Consider the following 22049-nt stretch of genomic DNA (forward strand, 5'->3'; position numbering starts at 1 on the left):
CTAAGTAGACTCCTTTGACCACTTTCCAAACCAAAAGTTCTATGAGGGAGTCATTAGAAGTTTCATTAGATTTTCAAAGGAGTTTGTGATCCAAAAAATAGTTTTAAGAATCATCATTCTAAAGATTGATCTATACGTAATTTAGTTCCATATGAATCAGCTCTAAATCTCCCAAAAAGGAGAAAAGTGCTTATGTTTTAAAATTAGGTTATTGTTTCCATGTAGAGATAAACCATATCAGAAAGACCTGCCATATGCCAGAATATAAAAATTCAAATAAGACAATCTTAATCTCAAATACCTTGCAACAAGTTAGGTGGGGAGTCAAATATGATACAATTGCTGTAGTATGATAAATGCTATGGGCATTATAAACCAGATTCTATTTCATCCTATAAATTTTTCATTCAGACTTTTAATTTGTAATCAGTACTATTCTGTATTGATCTTTCCAATCCTATCACACCAAACATTACATATAACAAAGAGTAACAGCATACTTCATTGAGAAAATAATCAGAGCTAGGAGACATATTTTGGAATAGTTTTATTTTCCCCACAACTTTTTGATGAAGGTCAGATGGGTCTCTCATGATACCTTCTTTGCATCTCCAGCAGAGCCCACCTGAAGAAGCTCTGTAAGCAACACTGATGCATTGTACTACCCACTCCCTGCAGTGCAGCTTGGGCTTGCCAGGCTTATCTGTGTGGAAATGTTTTATTTGGGGAGAAGAGAGAGAATACGTAGAGATTGCTCTCTAATCACAACCAAACAGGAGCTGTGTGAGAATTTGCTTTACTCCTTACATACATTGTCATTACTATCAAAGTCATAGCCAGTTTGTCCACAACACCCTGATAATTTCTTTTTCTTTTAATTCTTTTTCTTTCTTTATTTAATTATTTTTAGTCATACATGACACCCTGATAATTTCTTAAAGACTGACATAACTGATACAAATTCCACAATAGTATTCTTGAGATTTTTTTTGCCAAGCATTTTGAAAAATATTGCTAGTATAACATCAATATGGAAAATTGAACAAGAAAAATATACACAGCCTCATAAAACAAAGTTGATAAATTCTATACATTGCCACAAACACACTAAGTCAGATTAGTCAGATAACTAGGGTTGCACTGATGAAAGCAAGTAAACCAATCTGTCCTCATTTTCCTAACTAGGAACACTAAATATAAACTCTCCCATACTGCAAAGGCAAGCTGCCCTAAAGGAAGCTGGCAGAATAGTGGGGTTCCTTTGAGAAAGAACATAAAGAATTCCTGCTTCTGCTGTTGTCAGTGAAGTTGACTATGTACAATTCTAAGTTTTCAGCTTTATATCCCATGAAAAAAATATTACATAAATATTTTCTCTTAAATGTTTATTATTTCTTCAGGTAACTTTTTTACTGCAGGCATGCCAAAATGCTGTTTTTGTGTCTCCGAAGATTTGAGTTTTATTACACGGGAATATCAGTTATGTCCCTCTTTAAGAAGAGATCAAGGGGCTGGGGTTGTGGCCCATCTAGCACGTGCAAGGCCCTGGGTTCAATCCTCAGCACCACATAAAAATAAATAAATAAATAAATATAATATTAAAAAAAAGGAAAGAGGAGACCAAATACATTGTGGAATTTCATCAAGCTCTTGTTTCAGATTTTTCAGGGTTGCCTATGAATAACATTTTAGTAAGTTAATATAAAGCTAAGATATAATGAGAATAAAGTTAGAAGGTCAGTAAAGTGTTAAAATACCCAGGTTAGGGCTATAGCTTAGTGACAGAGCACTTGCCTGGCATGTACAAGGCCTTGCACCCAATCCCCCAGCATGGCAAAAAAGAAAGAAACAACAACAACAAAAAACCCAACCGAACAAAACACAAGAAATAGGTTTTTAGTTTCCAGAAAACTGATTAAAGCAACCTCTTCCCTTAATTACTTTAAGGAAGTGAATGAGTTGGTATCAGCAGAGGCATTCCTTACACCTCTCTAACATTTGAAGTGAGGTGCCTGAACAGAAGTGGCAAAGGGCTCAGAATGCATCTTCCAAAAATCGAAAAGTATGTTCAACACTCCTTTTAGGATTCCACATGCTGGGAATTGTGCCTGTGTCCTGTGTGGAGCACAATGAAGCAACATCTGTCCAAAGACAGGGGAATGTTTTCTACCTCTTTTATAATTGCATGCCGTCTGTGCTCATGTATATTTACATAAGCCTGCTTTCCCTACAGGGAGGAAAAAGTCAGACTCATTGACGTTGTTTTTGACCCTCAAACTGAACTTGATACTATCAATGTACACTTTAATTAAAGATTAGGTCAAAACTTTATTTAAAGGCTGATTCTGAACAAATGCTTTCACTGTTCAATTAAAAATAATATATGGTATTAAACAAAAAGGGGTACACATTATAGCCTCTTTCTGTGTTTGTCACAGTAAATACTTCTGACAGATGTTTCCTCTCAAACATGCTAGGAGGTGCTTGAGCCTTAGTAATTTAAAAATAGACATTAAATACACTCATATATTGTATATAAGATTCATTGAGAATACCACTGTATAATGAAAAAAGAAAATTGTTTCTTGATTACTTAACTATCTCTCAAGCCCAAGCAATCTCAATAGTTAATCAGTCTTTTTTTGTGTGTCAAAATAAGTTTCTAGCTAGGTTAGAACTCTCTTGATTAGATACCATTAAGAAATATCAATCCTTGGGACCTATAATTCACAGGTTTCTTTGAATTTTTAAAAAGTTAACTTGAGTAGTTTCTCTAAATTAAAAAGTTAGGTTTCTTTGAATTAGGTCTCTTTGATTTAAAAGGTAAACTGGAGGTGAGGCTCAGTGGTAGAGCACTTGCCTAGCACACATGAGACACTGGGTTCGATCCTTAGCACCACACAGAAAAATAAATAAATAAATAAAGTTATCCAAAATTTTTTTAAAAAGGTTAACTATAATAGTTAAAATAACTTGCCTTTGCCAATGTTAAGTTTGAACAGTTGTAAAAACAGTTCAGTGTGCTTTCAAAAAGAATTTGTAAAACTTAGTTAATATTTATAGTCATAAAACTCTAGAATGTTCTTATATAAAAGGCAGCAGAATACAACAGACACTAGTATGGCAATATGTAAATTAATAGATGTGCAACTGATGTGATTCTGCAATCTGTATACGGGGTAAAAATGGGAGTTCATATCCCACTTGAATCAAAGTGTGAAATATGATATAGCAAGAACTATATAATGTTTTGAACAACCAACAATAAAAATTAAAAATAAATAAATAAATAAATCATAGTTGAAGCTCCAAAAAAAAAAAAAAAAATCACTTGCAAAGTTCAAAATGCCTTTAATTTTACTTTGTTAAATTGTTAAACCTAACCTCAGGCTATTTAATTTTATATACAAATAAGGTTAACATTTGGGGTTGGGGCTCAGTGGTAGAGTACTCACCTGGCACATGTGAGGCACTGGGTTCCATCCTCAGCACCACATAAAAATAAAATAAAGGTATGTGTCCACCTACAACTAAAAAAATAAGGTTAACATTTTGATTTTCATTTCTCAAAAACTCTTTCAAAAATTAGGATACCTACTTCCCTCTAAAAAAAATCAATAGTGGTAAGAAACAATTTTTTAAAAAAAATTGAACAGACTAAATTAGTTTTTGTGACTGTCTCAATTCTGTCAATGGCATACTATGTGAACAGGAGTTTTATGAGACCTAATTAAAAAGAATTGTACTAGCTATTTTCCATTTTAACATGCCTATATTTTGAAAGCTGAATCTTAATTATCCAAGCAAATTTTTAAACACTGGAGCCCTTTGAGAAAGGAATACAATCAACCCCATTTTACAGATGAGAAAATGGGACTTAAAGAAGCACATTCAAAAGAATCCAGATCATTGACTCAAATAGCTAAGCTCTTAGCTTCTCCATTAAGGGCTCTTAATGGAGATAGGAACAGATAGGTACAGAAAATAAAAGAAGCAGTTGAGGAGGTGACTAAGATGAATTGTAGAGCACATGTCCAACAAAGACAGTTACAGCTATTCAGCTCTAGAACAGTATAGGCAGGCAGACATGGCCAAACTTGAGAAATCAGACTAGCTAGCTGGCAAGCAAAATATAGAGGTTGTGAAATCATCTGATTTCAAAATATTGGCTTAATTTTAAAAATTCATGTATTTATATGTGGTGCTGAGGAACCTAGTGCCAGGCAGGCGCTGTACCACTGTGCCACAACCCCAGCCTCAATTTTTTTAAAAATTATGTACTAGAAAAAAAAATAAAAGAAACTAGTAGTACTGGCTAAGAAAGGAATTCTCATGTACTACTGATGGGAATGCAAAAGTAAGATGGTCACTTTGTATAATAATTTGATGAAGTTCCACCTCTAGGTATTTTCCCAAGTGAAATAAAAAATTATACTTAAAAAAACCTGTACCTTAATGTTTATAATGGTTTATTTGTAATCAAACTGAAAACATTCAAAAGGTGTCTCAGCTGAGGAATGGATGAACAATCTGTGATACATCTTTACAATAGAATACCACTCAGCAATGAAAAGGAATGAACGATTGATATATTCAAAAAACCATGGAAGGGTCTCAAAAGCATAATGAAAGAAGCTAGACTCAAAAGGCTCCAATACTGTATGCTTCTATTTGTTTTATGGCAAAGGCAAAAATCATACAGACAGAAAACAGATCAGTAGTTTCCAGGAACTGAGGGTTGGTAAAGGATTGACTTTCATAGCGTCAGGGAATTTGAAGGAAGGATGATAAAAATGTTCTGCATCTTTATTGTGGTGGTGATTATAAGACTGCATATGTTTATCAAAACTTGAACTATACATTCAAACAGGTAAATTGAACAAACTATGAGGGAAATAGTTGAAAGGCAAAGGAAAGTACCATTAATGTAATTGTTTTATATACATGTAAAATATTTATATCTTGTTTTACATAAATGTTTTATAAAACTTTTTTATTCACTGATGTGTGATATTTGCAATATAAAGGTAATCTTATCAAGTTAACAGTGAAACTTGACATATTTAGGAAAAAAGACTTAATTCTAAGACCTACACTACAATCAGAGAAATAAAAATATGTAGTACTCTTTTTGGAAGACTAGACAATTAAGAACTCCAAGGAAAGATACACTATGAAAACAGGAATTGAATTGGAATCAAATTATTTAAATTATGTATTTTATTGAAATTAATAGATGCAAAAAACATTTGGCATATTATAAAATATTCTACAAATACTAAATAGAAGAGCACAGTGAGGGCTGGGGCTGGGGCTCAGCAGTAGCACACTCATCTCACATGTGTGAGGCCCTGGGTTGGATCCTCAGCACCACATAAATAAAATATATAAAATAAAGGTATTATGTCCACCTACACATTAGTCTGCTTGGTTTGGACCCTGTTTCAACCACTTTCTAGCTATGTGGCCTAAACCTGCTGACCCTATATTTTCCCAATTGGAAAAAGGGAAATTTTGAAAAGACTAAATGAGAAAATACCTCTAAAGCACTTAGCACATATAGTGCTAGATATGAGGCACCTCTTAATAATTACATAATAAAATAAATTCCAGGCTTTTCTTAATTTGAATTTAATTACAAATATGGGTTTTCTAGGGCTGGGGCTGGGACTCAGTGGTAGAGCACTTGCCTAGCATGCTGAGGCATTTGGTTCCATCCTCAGCACCACATAAAATTAAATAAAATAAAGGCAATCTATCCGTCTACAACTACAATTTTTTTTCAAAAAAAAATATGGGTTTCCTTCAGGAATTAGAAATACTTAGATTCATCCTAGAGGCTGATTAGAGTGGCAGAAGTTTGAACAAGCAAGTCGGTCTTGTTATCATCAGTCCTTTCTTTCTCCACCTGTTGAGCAACACAGCCATGTCACTGCCTAGCCATGTTTGCAGTGAAGAGCCTTGTCCTTCCTCCACATCATCATACTCTAACAGGGTGTGCCAAGAGTGCAAAATTTAAGGAGCTCCAGGCACCTCATCTGCCTCCCCTTAGCCTGGATCAACCTTCCCTCCAATATTCTAATTTCCATAACTCTCCCAACTCAGATTTTTCACATTTTTCCAAAGCAGGAAAATCTGTGTTTCTGCTTCCTTTTAAACTCTCCTTGAAAAGATTAAAAGTTTGGTGACTAATTATTAGCCTTTATTGTATCCTGGATTCTGTTTGTGAGTTTTTTTTTTCTTAAAAAATACTTTCATTTTAAACTAAACACTATTTTTTCCTCTTTATGCATACAGGAATCTCTCTTTGAAGGAATCTGAAATCTTGCTAACAAAAAAATGATGTGCATGAATCTCATCTCCATAATCCAAAAGTAAAAGAAAATTTGCTGAAAACAAGTAAATTCAGCTTCAAGTGATCTTATTTTTTTAACTTCATAAAACTTGGCAACATTTTTTGAGTTTTTAGCTTTATAGTATCTTAGTATATAAGAATTCTTGCTTGATTTGCTTCTTTATAGAATCTCAAATTTTGCTTTCCACGTGTGAGAGTTCAAAGATCTATTTGCTTTATTATTCATTACATACAATTTACTGGGGAAATAAAGATGAGCTTTCCTATTCAATAGAGGGCCTTTTTGAATCAATGGAATTTGGGTATGCCTCTTTCTAAAGTGTGAATCTAATTACAGTTATTGAATGAGAACAGATTTTAGAAACCCAAAGATCCTTCTGATTTACAAATATACTTAATGTTTGGACTGGTACATCCGAATATAACAAATACCACCATTACTATCTACAGCTTGGTAATTTCACTTTGGAAAGTTAGAAAGCTACTGGAAAGCATTCAAAAACATATTTTATACAAGAGCAGTTTCTTTGATGACACTTTAAATTTGATATTTAGTTACCCCAAAAGAAAAGAATGTTCCAATTGTAGACATTATTTCTAATATGTCCTAATTACGTTGCTAGAAAGTATTGTGTGTCCACTCGGACTTCACCCGGGAAAACGACGGATGCAGGACGCACGGCAGCTTTATGGTATCTCAGTATATAAGAGTTCTTTAATTTCATGTTTGATTTGCTTCAAGGAAATCGGAGAGTTGGGAGAGTCAGAGCAGAATGCTCTGTCGGAATCGGCTTGGGGGCGCAGCGCCCGTTTATAAAGGAGCTTTGGATCGGGTTTCTCCTTGCACTGCTGCAAACCACACTCCATTTGGGGGCACAGGTGCAAAGCCAGTAAAGAATTGTATGTCTGAGAAATTAAAATAAAAAAGCTGTTGTCCCGAGGGATGACAGAATCGAGGGCTAGGGTCCCCATGCCTGGGGAGAGTTCCTAAAACATAACAACGGGGACACTGGAGGTCTTAAGCAAGGTGCAGTTTTGTCTCACAGCGCCTACCTAACCTGGTCACGGAGTACTGAAGTGGGGGGACTACTACTATGCGTAACGAGGACAGCATGAAATATTTACCTTGTGGTAGGATAAAAAAAGCTAATGCATCGACGTGGCACACTCGACATTCCTCACAGAAAGTTGTCACGCACAACCAAAAGACGTTCCCTGCGCGGGCCTGGACAGGGGCCTGGAATCCGACTGGGGCCAGGTGAAAGGATAGCGGCGAGGTTAGACCCTTTCCCACCCCCAGCGCTGGACGCTGCAGCCCCCGCTCCCCGCCTCTGGGAAAGCAGGGCGAGGCGGGGGAGCTGAGTGGCGGACGCCCCACCCCCTGGCCCGCCCTGCCTGGCGGTTTGATTAATGAGACTCCCTCCGCCAACGTTCCTCGAGGCCTTAGCCCACAGAGTTACCCCCGCCTGAGCGCAGGCCTCCGCCCGACGTGCTGTCGCGGTGGAGGTACGTACTCATGGCCTCAGGGATCCCTACATAAAAGGTGTGACCAAAAGAAGCTGAAAGCAGCCTTTGGCTTTGGCTGGACAACGATGGAGTGACCCACGCGGCCCTGTCTACGCAGACCCGGCTTGACGTCCCCGTCCCCTTGCACAGCAGATCCAAGACCCGCAAGGCGGCTCCAGGAAAGGTGAGGTTCCCGGTCCCTCTCGCTCCGCACAGTTCGCAAGTTTATAGCGGTAGCCGGTGCCTTAGTCCAGGGTGAGGCCAGGGTTCCCCGTTTCTCAGGCGGAAATTTCCCAAGGGCGCAAATGACTCGAGGGCGGCCGGTGTGCCACCTCGCGTGGTAGAGAGACATCAGGGTTTCCCGCCCAGCCGGCGAAAATGACTCGCAACACTTCCTGCGGGGCTGGCCGCATAAATGCTGGAGCACCAAGTGCCGAAACGGAGCTGTGCTTCCGAGATCTTCCTTCCCTGGTAGAGTAGCCCTTGAACAATTTGTCCTGGAAAAAGCAAAGCCCATCCCAAAAAGGCAAAACCCCTCTTTGTACTTTTACGAAGCTCAGAAACTTTGAGGTTCCACCGTTCTCCAGGCGCTGGTAGGCAGAACATTACCACTTCAAAAAAGCTCATCTCCTAGAAACCTTTAACCACGTCGAGCGGCCGGGCCGGCGCACGGCGTCAGCTAGAGGGTTGCACCCTTCAGGTTAAACCCAACCGCGCCCCGTCCTCACTGCGCTTTGGGTCCTTTGCAGCGCTCGCTGTGCGCAGGAATCCAACATGGACCGCGGCCGCCCGGTGAACAGCCCTGAGAGCGCCAGTGCTGAGCCCGTGCCCCCGGCCACTGTCACCCGCGACTCAAGCCCGGGGCGTATTGGGATCGGAGCGCGCTCCGCCGGCGGCCGGCCGGCCGCAGCGAACGCGGCGCGGGAGCGCAGCCGTGTGCAAACCCTGAGGCACGCCTTCCTGGAGCTCCAGCGCACGCTGCCGTCGGTACCACCCGACACAAAGCTATCCAAACTGGACGTGCTGCTGCTGGCCACCACTTACATCGCGCACCTTACCCGCAGCCTGCAGGACGACGCCGAGGCTGCGGCGGATCCTGGTCTGGGAGCTTTGAGTGGCGATGGCTACCTGCACCCAGTCAAGGTAGGCGGGAGCGCACACTGCGGGGCTGGGACTGGGAGGAGGATACCTTGAATCTGCCTTTTCACCGCCTGGGCAGATGCCACCGAGCTCTAGTTCCTCCTCGTGGGTGAGGAGACCTCGGCCCGAGGGGGCACTGACACCAAGAACCCACTGCAAGAGGCTGCTGAATGAGTCCGTGGCTTGGACTGGAGTCTGTCATGCCCTTTACAGGATGGCAATTTAAGGATTTTGGCACTTTTCATGGTGAGAAAGCTTGGGTTATTTTAATTTCATTGTATTTTTGATGGGAAATTTGAAAGATATCACGAATGAAGTGGAATCATACAATTAATCATCTTCCTTTAATTAATTCTACGAAAACGTTTGAAATTGTTCGGTAACACCAAGAACAAATGAGTCGGTTCTACATCTCCATGAAACAAATTTTCAGTCTGTTTAAATAAAGGTTAAAACCATAGACGAGATAGCTAGTAAGAATGTTAGAAAAGCTATAATGTTTTATGTAATTTTCATAATAGATTGGCATGTACATTGAGCGAATTGAATATTATATTCAAAGTTTGTAATGTACAAAACTAGCCAAGACAATCCATTTTGCATAATTTGTTTACATATAGGTAGAATGATCACAGATGTCATTTAATATGATATATAGGACTAAAATTCATAATTTATATTGCATAATCTATATCTCCCATTTCCCCTAGATTTGTTTTGAGACCTTGCATTAATCCAACCTCCTACTCGAAATGCATAATCTTTTCTATATTTGTTAACCCTAAATTTTCAAATTTTTGCTTCTTCCATTCTGAAGTATTTTATAACATACACACGCAAATACAAAATTAGGACTTAGGTTTAAGTATGTCATTGTTCAATAAATTAGTGAATAATCATTATTGAAATATGGTAAGGGCTGGGGCTGTAGTTCAGTAGTAGAGTGCTTGCATCGCAGGTGTGAGGCACTGAGTTTAATCCTCAGCATCACATAAAAGTAAATAAAATAAAGGAATGCTGTCCATCTACAACTACAAAATTAAAAAAAAAAAATTTAAATACGGTTGTAGCTTAGTGGTAGAGCTCTTGACCAGCACTTGTGAGGCACTGGGTTCCATCCTAAGCACCAGATAAAAATAAAATAAAGATATTGTGTCCAACTACAACTAAAAAATAAATATTTAAAATATATATGTATAAAATATCATTATTTATAATTAGGATAGACCCCTCTCCCATCCCATTCCTGAGTTTTATAACATGATCTCTGTTGAAGTCATTCATTCTGATTAAGGGGATTTATATTACTTTGTGTATTAGATTGCTATTCATATATACCACTAATTTAGATTTCTTTTGACTTGACATTTGCTGTTTACTCTAAAAAAGTTTAACATTAAGTATTCTAACATAAAAGTATATGTTAAATTTCTCCTTTGTGGGAGCTATGATTCAGAATGAGGAATCAAGTTTTTCACCTTAATTTCATGGAGTGAGTTTTTTTTAATGAAAAATGTTAGAAGCATTAAAGTTAGACTGTAACAGTAAGCATAACAAACTTTTTTTATACTTAGTTCATGTACCAAATATTTTTGTAGTCATATAACTGTTTTATGAAATTAAATCTCATTTGTTCTATGAATTATTTTGATCATTAATGAATAATTCTAAACATTATGATAGAAGGTCAAAGATTCTCTCTTAGAAGTGAAATTGAGGGCTGGGGTTGTAAGTCATTGGTAGAGTGCTCACCTTCCATGTGGAAGGCACTGGGTTTGATCCTCAGCACCACATAAAAATAAAATAATGGTACTGTGTCCTCTACAACTAAAAAAAAATATTTCTTTTTAAAAAGTGAAATTGATGTGTAACAAGTAAAAATATATTTTAAAATCAAACATTTGAGTTTCTGCTATGAGTAAAGCAGTGTTTTGGGATAGTAAATGCCCTTATGAGTAAGACTCAGTCCTTGACCTAATTGAACATATTATAGAAATGAAAATAGAAATGCAAATAACGGTATAATGCTGTTAGGTAAAATGTTATAACCATGTGCTGAGGAGGTTCAAAGATTTTATATATGCAATTGAAACCACCTGTTAACATTATTTTACAAAAGGACCAAAACGTTTAATATAAGTGTATCTTTACTGTAAAAGGAATAAAAATATTATGATCTTTTTTAATTAACTAAAGATTTTAATTAACTAAACTTAGTAAACTATATTAGTAGGTATTCGAAAATGATTTTATGTTTCTACCTTAGAATAGTGTTACTAAGTTCTACTCTGATAAGAAAAGATCCTTTAACAAATACTTCCGATGCTGTGATTTTGAAACATCAATCCTTATAATACCAATATATTAGCATGTAAGAGCTGTTGGGGACCTACATGAAAATATCTGAAACGAGGGATCAGAGGTGTAGCTCAGTGGTAGAGCTCATATTTATCATTCTTACCATCTCCAGTAGGCAAAACCAAAAAAAAAAAAAAACTCAAATGAAACTGGAGTTTTAAGAAAGTAAGCTTAGACTCCTGGGGCCTACGCCCATATTTATCTCTTTGTACCATAAGCATTTTGGATCAGTAACAATTTGGCCCAAAGAGCAGTGGTTTTCCAGGAGAATAGGAATGTATTTTTAGACCTTTACTTTGGGAGAAAAGCACAGATGACTTTATTAATTGCCATCCCCCTTGAGAATCATTGTCCATAAGAAAGTAGAGTTCACAGGGGCTGAGGTTATGGCTCAGTGGTAGAGCACTCTCCTGGCACCTGTGAGGCCCTGGGTTTGATCCTCAGCACCACATAAAAATGAATAAATAAAATAAAGGTATTGTGTCAACTACAACTAAAAAATAAATATTAAAAAAAAGTAGAGTTCAGGATTATGTTACTCTATGTAGTGCTATAATAAATCACTGAAAAATGGAATGTAAGTCAGTCAGCTGGCTTTTTGGCATCTTGTTGACATGTGACCCAACTAATTCTGACATTTTAATTTCTGACTCTCATAAACTATTTCTGTGTCCAGGCACACCTGTAATGCCAGTGGCTCAGGAGGCTAAGGCAGGAGGATCACAAGTTCAAGGCCAGCCTCAGCCACTTAGCAAGGCCCTAAGCAACTTAGTAAGACTCTGTCTCAACACAAAAATATGAAAAACAGGCTGGGGATGTTGGCTCAGTGGTTAAGTGCCCCTGAATTCAATCCCCATTACCCACCCCCGCAAAAGAACTATTTCTTAGCCTACATTAAGTTGAATAAGATCTTTATATACAAACTTTGAAAATCAAGGACACAAAATTCTTAAATTTGAAAACTTTATTATGTAATAAATACATGGAAATGAGGCAAAAATCCACATTTTTTTGTTGCTTCATTCATTATTTATGTCCCAGCAAGGATACAAAGAACAGACTCTTTGATTGACTCTATGCTTAGTTGAATGATTTAGAGCAACTCTAACATAGTGAGCGCTGGGTAGCACATGAGAACCAGAGGGGAGCATTCAGTAATATTTCTGTCTTTTTTCATCTTAGATATATTTAATTCACATAATTCTCAAATTACATTTGAAATATGAGCATGAATTTTTTTATGCTTATGAAAATTGAACAGGAGTCTGTTGAGAAGCTCTGATACACAATATTGCCAAAAACTCTGTACTTGAAATTGATGATTTCTGCCCTACCTTATTTCATTACTTTATTTCAGTAGAGTTCACAGGGGCTGAGGTTATGGCTAAGTGATAGAGCACTCGCCTAGCACGTATTAATCTGCTCAGGTGACCAAAACAAAATACAACAGACTGGTTGTCCTAAACAACAGAAATTTATATTCTCATAGTCTGAAGGCTGGCAAGTCCAGATCAAGGTGTGGTAGGGGTCAGTTCCTGTTGAGGGCACTCCTCCTGGCTTCCAGATGGTCCACTTTTCTCTATGTTGTCACATGGCCTCTCCTTGCTAAGGTATACACACCAAAGAAAGGGGGGCAGGGGCAAACACAGACAGACACACAGACCGGACTTTTTCTTCAAAGGCCACTAGTCCTTTATGATCTAATCTAACTCTGATTACCTTCCAGTTAATCATCTTGGAGTTTAAGGCTTCAAGGTATGCATTTTGTCCCTAACACCACAGCACTAGGGTCTTAAGCATAATGTAGGACTTAAATCTGATCTAATAAGGCCAGACCTTGACACATCAGATGAGCCTCGGGCCATTTCATAAAACAATTTGGTTTGGCAGTCTGGCAGGAATCCTAAGGACAGGACCAGTGACAATGATGTACCCAGAATATATATGAATGTACTTGTGTGATTTAAAAAAAATTCTGAAATGAATTTGGAAAAATAAGTATCACACTGTCAATCTTATTTCTCTATCAAACATACCATACAAGGTTATTTTTAGGAAGACTAAGTAGGAGTAGACTCTTTTAAATTCCAAGTCATACAAATTTTAAATTTTATTTATATTTAAAATCTAGATTGCTCAGCTGGATGTGTTGGTACATACCTGTAATCTGAATTATTCTGGAGTTTCATGGGTTCAAGGCTGGCCTGGGCAACTTAGTGAGACTGAGCTACAAGGAACACATTCACTATCACATCTGGAGACATTAATATAGATGTTTGTTGGATTCCACAGAACCACCGAACGGAGCTTTCCAGATAATATCACATGCCCAGTTATTTTTCTTTTATTTTTATTAAAATTTTAAAAATGAAACATAAAAATCATATATATATGTATATATATATATATATATATATATGTATATATATATTATGTGTATATGTATGTGTATGTGTGTGTATATATATATATATGGAGTACAATTTGATGTTTCAAAACATGTATGTTTAAGTCAGGGCAAGCATATTTCTTCAAACACTTGTCATTTTTTTATTCAGTGAAAACATTCAGGAATTCTTTCTTCTGGCTCTTGTGAAATATAAAACATATTACCTGTAGTCATCCTGCTGTGCAGTAAAACACCAGAACTTAGAAATTTGGAATGCTTCACAAATTTGCATGTCATCCTTGCTCAGGGGCTACTTTAAGTTTCTCTTATAATTCCAGTTTTATTATATTTAGAATGTAATTGGGTTCTCAATCTTTAGAGCTAAGTTTTGCATGTGATTTTTTTTTTGGACTTAGTTTATAAATCTGTGGATAGACAGATTTTTCTTTACTTAACTATATATTCACTCTTTTCTTGTACACATATGCACATAGTTTTACGATTATAGTCAAAGCCTGGATATATTTTTACTTGCATTGTTAGCATTAATAAACATTTCTCTCATATTCTATTAGACTTCATAATTATAATTGTTACTGGCTGTATAATATTGCATTGCTCTGGGGTATTTGGAATTTTTAATACTGCAAATATGTTACATATGTTCCAGATACTAACTTTTGGAATCTTATTTAAATATTCTCTTTTCAGAAATGGCCCATGCGATCAAGATTATACATTGGTGCTACTGGTCAGTTTCTGAAGCATTCGGTCTCTGGAGAAAAAGCAAATCATAGCAACACTCCAACAGACTCACAGCCGTAGGGACTCTCATGGTGTTAGCTGGTAGAAGTGGTGTGTATTGTTTTTAAATACTATGAAAGAATTATAATTTATTACATCAAACATAACAAACATCATTTCTGAAAGTTTACATTGGAGCCCATAGTTTGATGTCCAGATTTATCTGTCTAAAGGTAGAATGAGGTAATCAATCTTATATAAAACATACTGCTTATCTATTCATTATGAGAGTGATAGCTATATAGTACAAGAGAAACTATTAGAAAAAGACACACAAAAGGAAACAATTATGTATATATCCAAAGAAGGCACACATTTTCTGTAGTATATCTATTGTAAATGTAAAAGCCAATATCTATCAGTATAGTCTTTGTAGCTTAAAAAAAAAAAAATCCGTGTTTGTGATATGTCAGTATTCTATCTTTGTGAAGACCAAGAATGCATTTCAACTATCAGACCATTTATTTAGTTTGGCTTTATATATGTGTAAAGACTGTTGCAGTAGCTTCTATCACTAGTGATTTTCCCTGTTAGAAGATTTGTTTGGAGTATCAGAAATAATTTGCTCTATAGGGCATGCCCACCTTTCAAAAGGGTTAGTCAGTATTCGGACATGACTTACATGCTTCCAGATCGTGAAAGACACTAAGAATACAGGCAGCCAGTATGAAAAAGAGTCCAGGTGTCACTGGGCAGCAGCTATCATCACACTTTCTCCTGGTCACACCATATCACTGCTTCTTTCAGGTTCTGAGCTAGGTGAGCAAGTTCAGCTGTAGCCATTTTGGAGACAGTGGCCTTTTCAGGCCTTGTAGAGCCCTCAGTGAATCCCCCTGACCTTCCTCAGCCAGTGTTGGAGTCAGGTCCCTTCTCCCATCGAAGTACTAGCTGAGCTCTACCCTGCTTAGCTTTAGAGGTCAGACGAGATCCGGCTGTTCAGGGTGGTATGGCCATAGATGTCAGATCCCTTCTCACATCAACTCTTCATAATCTACCTTCATAATCATAATTTGGCCATTACAAAATAGGGAATATCCTGTCTGACTTGGGAATTCTGGCACTGATGTGTACCTTGAGGAGGATCTAAGGATACAGTGAGTGTCCTGAGTTAAATTCAGGCTGGAGCAAACCCCTCCTGAATCTGCCCTAATATGAACCTGTAGCAGTAGGCCTCCCACTGCACTGTACATCGTGAAGTGCTCAGGGAACAATGGATCTGACTGATCACACTAGTGGCTTTAGTTTGCAATAGGAACCTCCTGAAATTTGTGTTCAATAAAGGAGCTTTGCCTCTGACAACATTGTTTTTTCTTTCTTCTTGTCCAGTTATTGTTTTAATGCCAAAGAAGTGTCATTTTGGTCATAGATTTTTATAACATTTTATTAAATCTTTAAATATGCTAATATTTAAAATATTTTAGTAAGTGGGAAATTCTCAGAAGGGAAGCTGCATGTGGTCTGAGCCATGAGTAGAGATGTTTGTCAGAGAACACACTGAGCTTGGAACAATGGAGTATAGCAGAAACACTGGGAAAGAATCAACCTTGTCCTCTCTTTGCTGACTTAGATTCCCTTTTTTCACTTCTTGATTTTCTCCTCAGTCTTTACTCTTCCCTTTTCCAACTGTGAAGTTCATAATATATTTCTCATAACCTAGTTTTAAAGTTGCTGAATTTGATCCAAGATTAGCAAACAGATAGCAAAAATAATGAACTTGGTTGAATTACTATAACAATCGACCCACCATTTTATTTTCACCTCAGTTTTCTTCCAGCTTTTGGCAGTGAAATGAAGTAAAAAATCATTTGAAGGCAAGAACTATCAGTTGATTCAGTACAGCATGACCAGGTTTTGGCTTATATCTAATAGTTTGTAACTTTTTATTATTTTAATGTGAATATCTTCCTTAAAATGTGACCAATAATAAAATCCTTCTACTTATTGATATGTAACACAAATGTTTTTATATTTAAATATTTGTGACTATGTTTCCCCATTCATCTAACATTAAAAAGAAATAAAAAATAAAATAAGATTTGGATTCAGCATTCATCATTTTATTGCCATAGGAGGTGTTTAACAGTTTTTCATCTTAAGGAATACAATCAAAACTTTTTTAAAGTTACCTCAAACAGGCCTGTAAACACTAAATTTGATAGTAAGAATTTTAGAAAAATCACTTTTTCACTAATAATTCTAATCAGTTAGACTACAGTTTTTATTTAATTGGAAAAAACTGATATTATTGGACTTTTCTAAATCATACTATTATATAGTATAGAGCCTTTTCCCTTTGATGGTATTTTTATTTCTACTTGTCCAGTTATAAATGACAAAGAAATGTTATTTCTGTCATATGTTTTCATTACATTTTATGACATTGCTAAATATGTTAACAGCATTTTTAATATTTATTTATACTTTTACTTGGACACAATACCTTTATTTATTTATTTATTTAATGTGGTGCTGAGGATTGAACCCAGGGCCTTGCACATGTGAGGCGATTGCTCTACTGCTGAGCCACAACCCCAGCTCCCACCCACCCCCAACCCCCAATGGCTTTTAATAGGTTGGAAAATCTTAGAGGAGAAGTTGCAAATTTTCATCCAAAGGTTCCAAAGGAGCATGCTCTTTTAATTAATGATGCACAGTCAGGATAAGGAGTATTATTAAAATAAAAGGAAGCACTAATTTAAAAATTAGTCTGTTTATTTTGCATCTATCTCTTGGAATATTTAACAAACATTGATGGTACATTTGAAAAAAATTTTTTTTTCTTTTTTTCTTCTGGTACTAAGGATTGAACCCAGGGGCATTCTACCACTGAGCTACATCCCCAACCCTTTTTATATTTTAACTTTGAGACAGGGCCTTGCTAAATTTCTGAGGCTGGCCTCAAACTTTCTATCCTCCTGTCTCAGCATCCCAAATGGCTGAGATTAAAGGTGTGCAGCACTACACCCAGCTGAAGATCTTTCTAGAGTATAGATACCTTCCTAGCTCTTTCACCATATTGTCCTTAATAGATTATGTACTAGAACTAGGGAGAGGATATATTTGGACCACAATATTTATAACCCTGTAATCTGCTGGGGAAATCCTCAGTTAAATTTCTTTCAGTTCATTTGGCTTTCTTAGTGATATAACACAGTTACATTTATTTTAAATAATTATAATAATAATTTGGGGGGCTTGGGAAATGCTTTTTTAAAGGCAAAACCAGTTCTGATTAAAATATTTTTTTCTGACTATAAAAATATAGTGCCATCTAGTTTATTATTCATTGATTATACATTAATAAAAGCACATTTAAAAGAATATATTCACTTGTTTTAAATAATAAACAACAAAAATAAGTGAAGCAGAAAGTAAGAGTCCTGTTGTAGAGATGTCTGGAATAAAGTTGGGGATTATGTGTTCTATATCACTTGGTAATGAAGAGGGGTCTTGCATTTTTATAAGGCTTGTTTTTATTTTATTTTTAAATTTTTTATTTGTTTTCATTAGTTATACATTATAGTATCATACATTTATGCTCTTTGATATATCATACATAGATGGGATATAATTTCTCATTTTTCTAAGTGTACATGGTGCAGAATCATATTGGTCATGTAGTTAGATATATAGATACATAATGATGATAAGGCTTGTTTTTAAACCAAATTATTATAGTCTGCAGAGTTGCAGATTACCTAAACAGTAACTTTCTTATCTGCTCATGGAGACTTTATTTATTTATTTATTTATTTTTAAATTTTTTTTATTCTTTTATTTTTTATTATTAGTTGTTCAAAACATTACAAAGCTCTTGACATATTTCATACATTTGATTCAAGCGGATTATGAACTCCCATTTTTACCCTATATACATATTGTAGATTCACATCGGTTACACATCCACTTTTTTACCTACTGCCATACTAGTGTATGTTGTATTCTGCTGCCTTTCCTATCCTCTACTATCCCCCCTCCCCTCCCCTTTCCTCCCCTCCCCTCCCCTCCCCTCCCATCTTCTCTCCCTACCCCATCTACTGTAATTCATTTCTCTCTCTTATTTTTTTCCCCTTTCCCCTCACTTCCTCTTATATGTAATTTTGTATAACAATGAGGATCTCCTTTCTTTACCATGCAATTTCCCTTCTCTCTCTCTTTCCCTCCCCCCCTCGTCCCTGTTTAATGGTGATCTTCTTCTCATGCTCTTCCTCCCTATTCTGTTCTTAGTTTCTCTCCTTATTTCAAAGATGACATTTGGCATTTATTTTTTAGGGATTGGCTAGCTTCACTTAGCATAATCTGCTCTAGTGCCATCCATTTCCCTGCAAATTCCATGATTTTGTCATTTTTAAGTGTAGAGTAATACTCCATTGTGTATAAATGCCACATTTTTTTTAATCCATCTATTGAAGGGCATCTAGGTTGGTTCCACAGTCTCGCTATTGTGAATTGTGCTGCTATGAACATTGTTGTAGCAGTGTCCCTATAGTACGATCTTTTAAGGTCTTTAGGGAATAGTCCAAGAAGGGGAATAGCTGGGTCAAATGGTGGTTCCATTCCCAGCTTTCCCAGGAATCTCCATACTGCTTTCCAAATTGGCCGCACCAATTTGCAGTCCCACCAGCAATGTACAAGTGTACCCTTTTCCCCACATCCTCGCCAGCACTTGTTGTTGTTTGACTTCATAATGGCTGCCAATCTCACTGGAGTGAGATGGTATCTTAGGGTGGTTTTGATTTGCATTTCTCTGACTGCTAGAGATGGTGAGCATTTTTTATGTACTTGTTGATTGATTGTATATCCTCCTCTGAGAAGTGTCTGTTCAGGTCCTTGGCCCATTTGTTGATTGGGTTATTATCTTATTGTTTAATTTTTGAGTTCTTTGTATACTATGGATATTAGGGCTCTATCTGAAGTGTGGGGAGTAAAAATTTGTTCCCATGATGTAGGCTCCCTATTTACCTCTCTTATTGTTTCTCTGCTGCGAAAAAACTTTTTAGTTTAAGTAAGTCCCATTTGTTGATTCTTGTTATTAACTCTTGTGCTATGGGTGTCCTATTAAGGAATTTGGAGCCCGACCCCACAATATGCAGATCGGAGCCAACTTTTTCTTCTATCAGACGCAGAGTCTCTGATTTGATATCAAGCTCCTTGATCCATTTTGAGTTAACTTTTGTGCATGGCGAGAGAAAGGGATTCAGTTTCATTTTGTTGCATATGGATTTCCAGTTTTCCCAGCACCATTTGTTGAAGATACTATCCTTCCTCCATTGCATGCTTTTAGCCCCTTTATCAAATATAAGATAGTTGTAACTTTGTGGATTAGTCTCTGTGTCCTCTATTCTGTACCATTGGTCCACCCGCCTGTTTTGGTACCAGTACCATGCTGTTTTTGTTTCTATTGCTCTGTAGTATAGTTTGAAATCTGGTATCGCTATACCGCCTGATTCACACTTCCTACTTTAGAGTTGCTTTTGTTATTCTGGGTCTTTTATTTTTCCATATGAATTTCATGATTGCTTTATCTATTTCTCCTAGAAATGCCATTGGGATTTTGATTGGCATTGCATTAAACCTATAGAGAACTTTTGGTAATATCGCCATTTTGATGATGTTAGTTCTGCCTATCCATGAACAGGGTATATTTTTCCATCTTCTAAGATCTTCTTCTATTTGTCTCTTTAGGGTTCTGTAGTTTTCATTGTATAAATCTTTCACCTCTTTTGTTAGGTTGGTTCCCAAGTATTTTATTTTTTTGAGGATATTGTGAATGGGGTGTTTTTCCTCATTTCCATTTCAGAAGTTTTGTCGCTGATATACAGGAATGCCTTTGATTTATGCATGTTGATTTTATATCCTGCCACTTTGCTGAATTCATTTATTAGTTCTAGTAGTTTCTTTGTAGACCCTTTTGGGTCTTATAGGTATAGAATCATGTTGTCCGAAAATAGTGATAATTTAAGTTCTTCTTTTCCTATTTTTTTTTAATTTTTAAAAATTTTATTGTTGGTTGTTCAAAACATTACATAGTTCTTGACATATCATATTTCACACTTTGATTCAAGTGGGTTATGAACTCCCATTTTTACCCCGTATACAGATTGCAGAATCACATCGGTTACACATCCACTGATTTACATATTGCCATACTAGTGTCTGTTGTATTCTGCTGCCTTTCCTATCCTCTACTATCCCCCTTCTTTTCCTATTTTTATGCCTTTAATTTCTTGAGACTTTATTTAAATGTAGAAGAAACTGCAAAAAGAAAATAAATGTTGATTGACCCTACTGAAATGGACTAATTATTTTAGCTGAAATTGCTTCTTAGGTTGAATTATTTGGTAATTTCTCTTTCTCTCAAAGGGCCTCATTTTATATTCATGAAAGCAACTAGCCATTTATTTTCAATTAAAGAGAAAATGTTCAGGCTCTAGTAAGTATTTTTTTTTTTAGGAAATAGGAGAGATAATTATGTCTATATTTTCCAGCACATTATTTAATCTTTTTTTCTTTTGCCTCAGTGTATCATAGTGTCATTCTGAAGAAATAATCAAATACAGACAAAATATCTCTGCAGTAGCCATACATGATTCACTCAGAAATGAACACATAAATCGTATTTTTCATTGTGATAAGACAGCTTACTTGTTGGCACTATTGTATTGTTGCTCTTCTTAGCTGGCAGGGAGGAAAAAAAATATAAATCAAACAGATTGCTTCTGATCTGTATTTACAAGGTATTTTGAAAAACGGTTTAATCTAAATGCTCTTTTCTAACTATGTTACCACAAATTATATATATTATATATATTTTTTGAAAAGCCATGAACTTTGATTTTTCTAGCACTGGCAGATTCTGCCTTAATCTGGTGATAAATTCATGTTTTTTAAAAAAATCATTAGATGCTTTCCAGCAGTTTTCTAGATAACTTACAAGTAGCAGTATGCTGTTACTTTTTCTCCAAGAAGTACATTTTTAAAATTTTTTACCTTTTTCCTATTGTTCTTGTAACTTAAAATATATCCATAAAGCTGAGGTTCCAAATTTTTAAAAGGAGTACTTGAGGGAAACATTATTATAAAATTGAACATCACAAAGAAATTAATATGTACTTTGTTACATAATGGTAGCTGGTCGTCTTATATGTGACTGCTTTAATGAAAAATGAATGCCCCACAAATCCCACAGATTTGCTTCCTGTAGACTGTGAGCACAGCACAGATGGAACTGTGGCACAGTTGGAAATGAGGGACATTAATATTCTTGCCTAACTACATAAACCGGAGAAAGGTTTCCCTTCCTATGTTTACACAAGTCTTAGTTTCAACTCATAAGAGAAACCAGTTCAGTGAAACATACCCCAGTCATTCAAATGCTTTCATTATAAATTATACCATAGCATTTAGCTGTCAGAAGCTTTTACATTATAAACTGGAGAATAATCTTAACTATTAGGTTTAAAGATTATGTCAGGAGTTATTTCCTGTGCTCATGGA

The 22049-nt window shown here is 36.3% G+C and overlaps 2 protein-coding genes and 1 pseudogene across 2 annotated transcripts in view; 2 read left to right on the forward strand and 1 right to left on the reverse strand.

The window, feature by feature from the left end:
* Positions 1-6411, forward strand: part of Ppp1r42 (protein phosphatase 1 regulatory subunit 42) — a 51847-nt gene extending 45436 nt beyond the window's left edge. Inside the window, exon 8 of the mRNA XM_076836151.2 lies at positions 6298-6411. Within this exon, the coding sequence (XP_076692266.1) occupies positions 6298-6311 (14 nt within the window). The 3' untranslated portion in view covers positions 6312-6411. The remainder of the gene's footprint in view (positions 1-6297) is intronic.
* A 2224-nt stretch (positions 6412-8635) lies between these two features.
* Tcf24 (transcription factor 24) lies at positions 8636-16478 on the forward strand. Its single transcript, XM_076836091.1, has 2 exons — positions 8636-9004; positions 14460-16478. The coding sequence occupies exons 1-2, from the start codon at positions 8636-8638 to the stop codon at positions 14571-14573; spliced, it is 483 nt and encodes a 160-aa protein (XP_076692206.1). The 3' UTR covers positions 14574-16478.
* LOC143382447 (U6 spliceosomal RNA) lies at positions 14011-14108 on the reverse strand (annotated as a pseudogene).
* Positions 16479-22049: the final 5571 nt, after the last annotated feature.

This window comes from Callospermophilus lateralis, chromosome 16 (genome assembly GCF_048772815.1).
Source record: "Callospermophilus lateralis isolate mCalLat2 chromosome 16, mCalLat2.hap1, whole genome shotgun sequence".
In the NCBI taxonomy this organism is placed as follows: Eukaryota; Metazoa; Chordata; class Mammalia; order Rodentia; family Sciuridae; genus Callospermophilus; species Callospermophilus lateralis.

What these genes read in the sequence shown, in the direction of transcription:
- Tcf24 (XM_076836091.1), top strand. Translation starts at nt 8,636, where the DNA reads ATGGACCGCGGCCGCCCGGTGAACAGCCCTGAGAGCGCCAGTGCTGAG. An exon ending in GCTACCTGCACCCAGTCAAG is followed by an intron (nt 9,005 to 14,459) that starts GTAGGCGGGAGC and finishes TTCTCTTTTCAG; the next exon opens with AAATGGCCCATGCGATCAAG.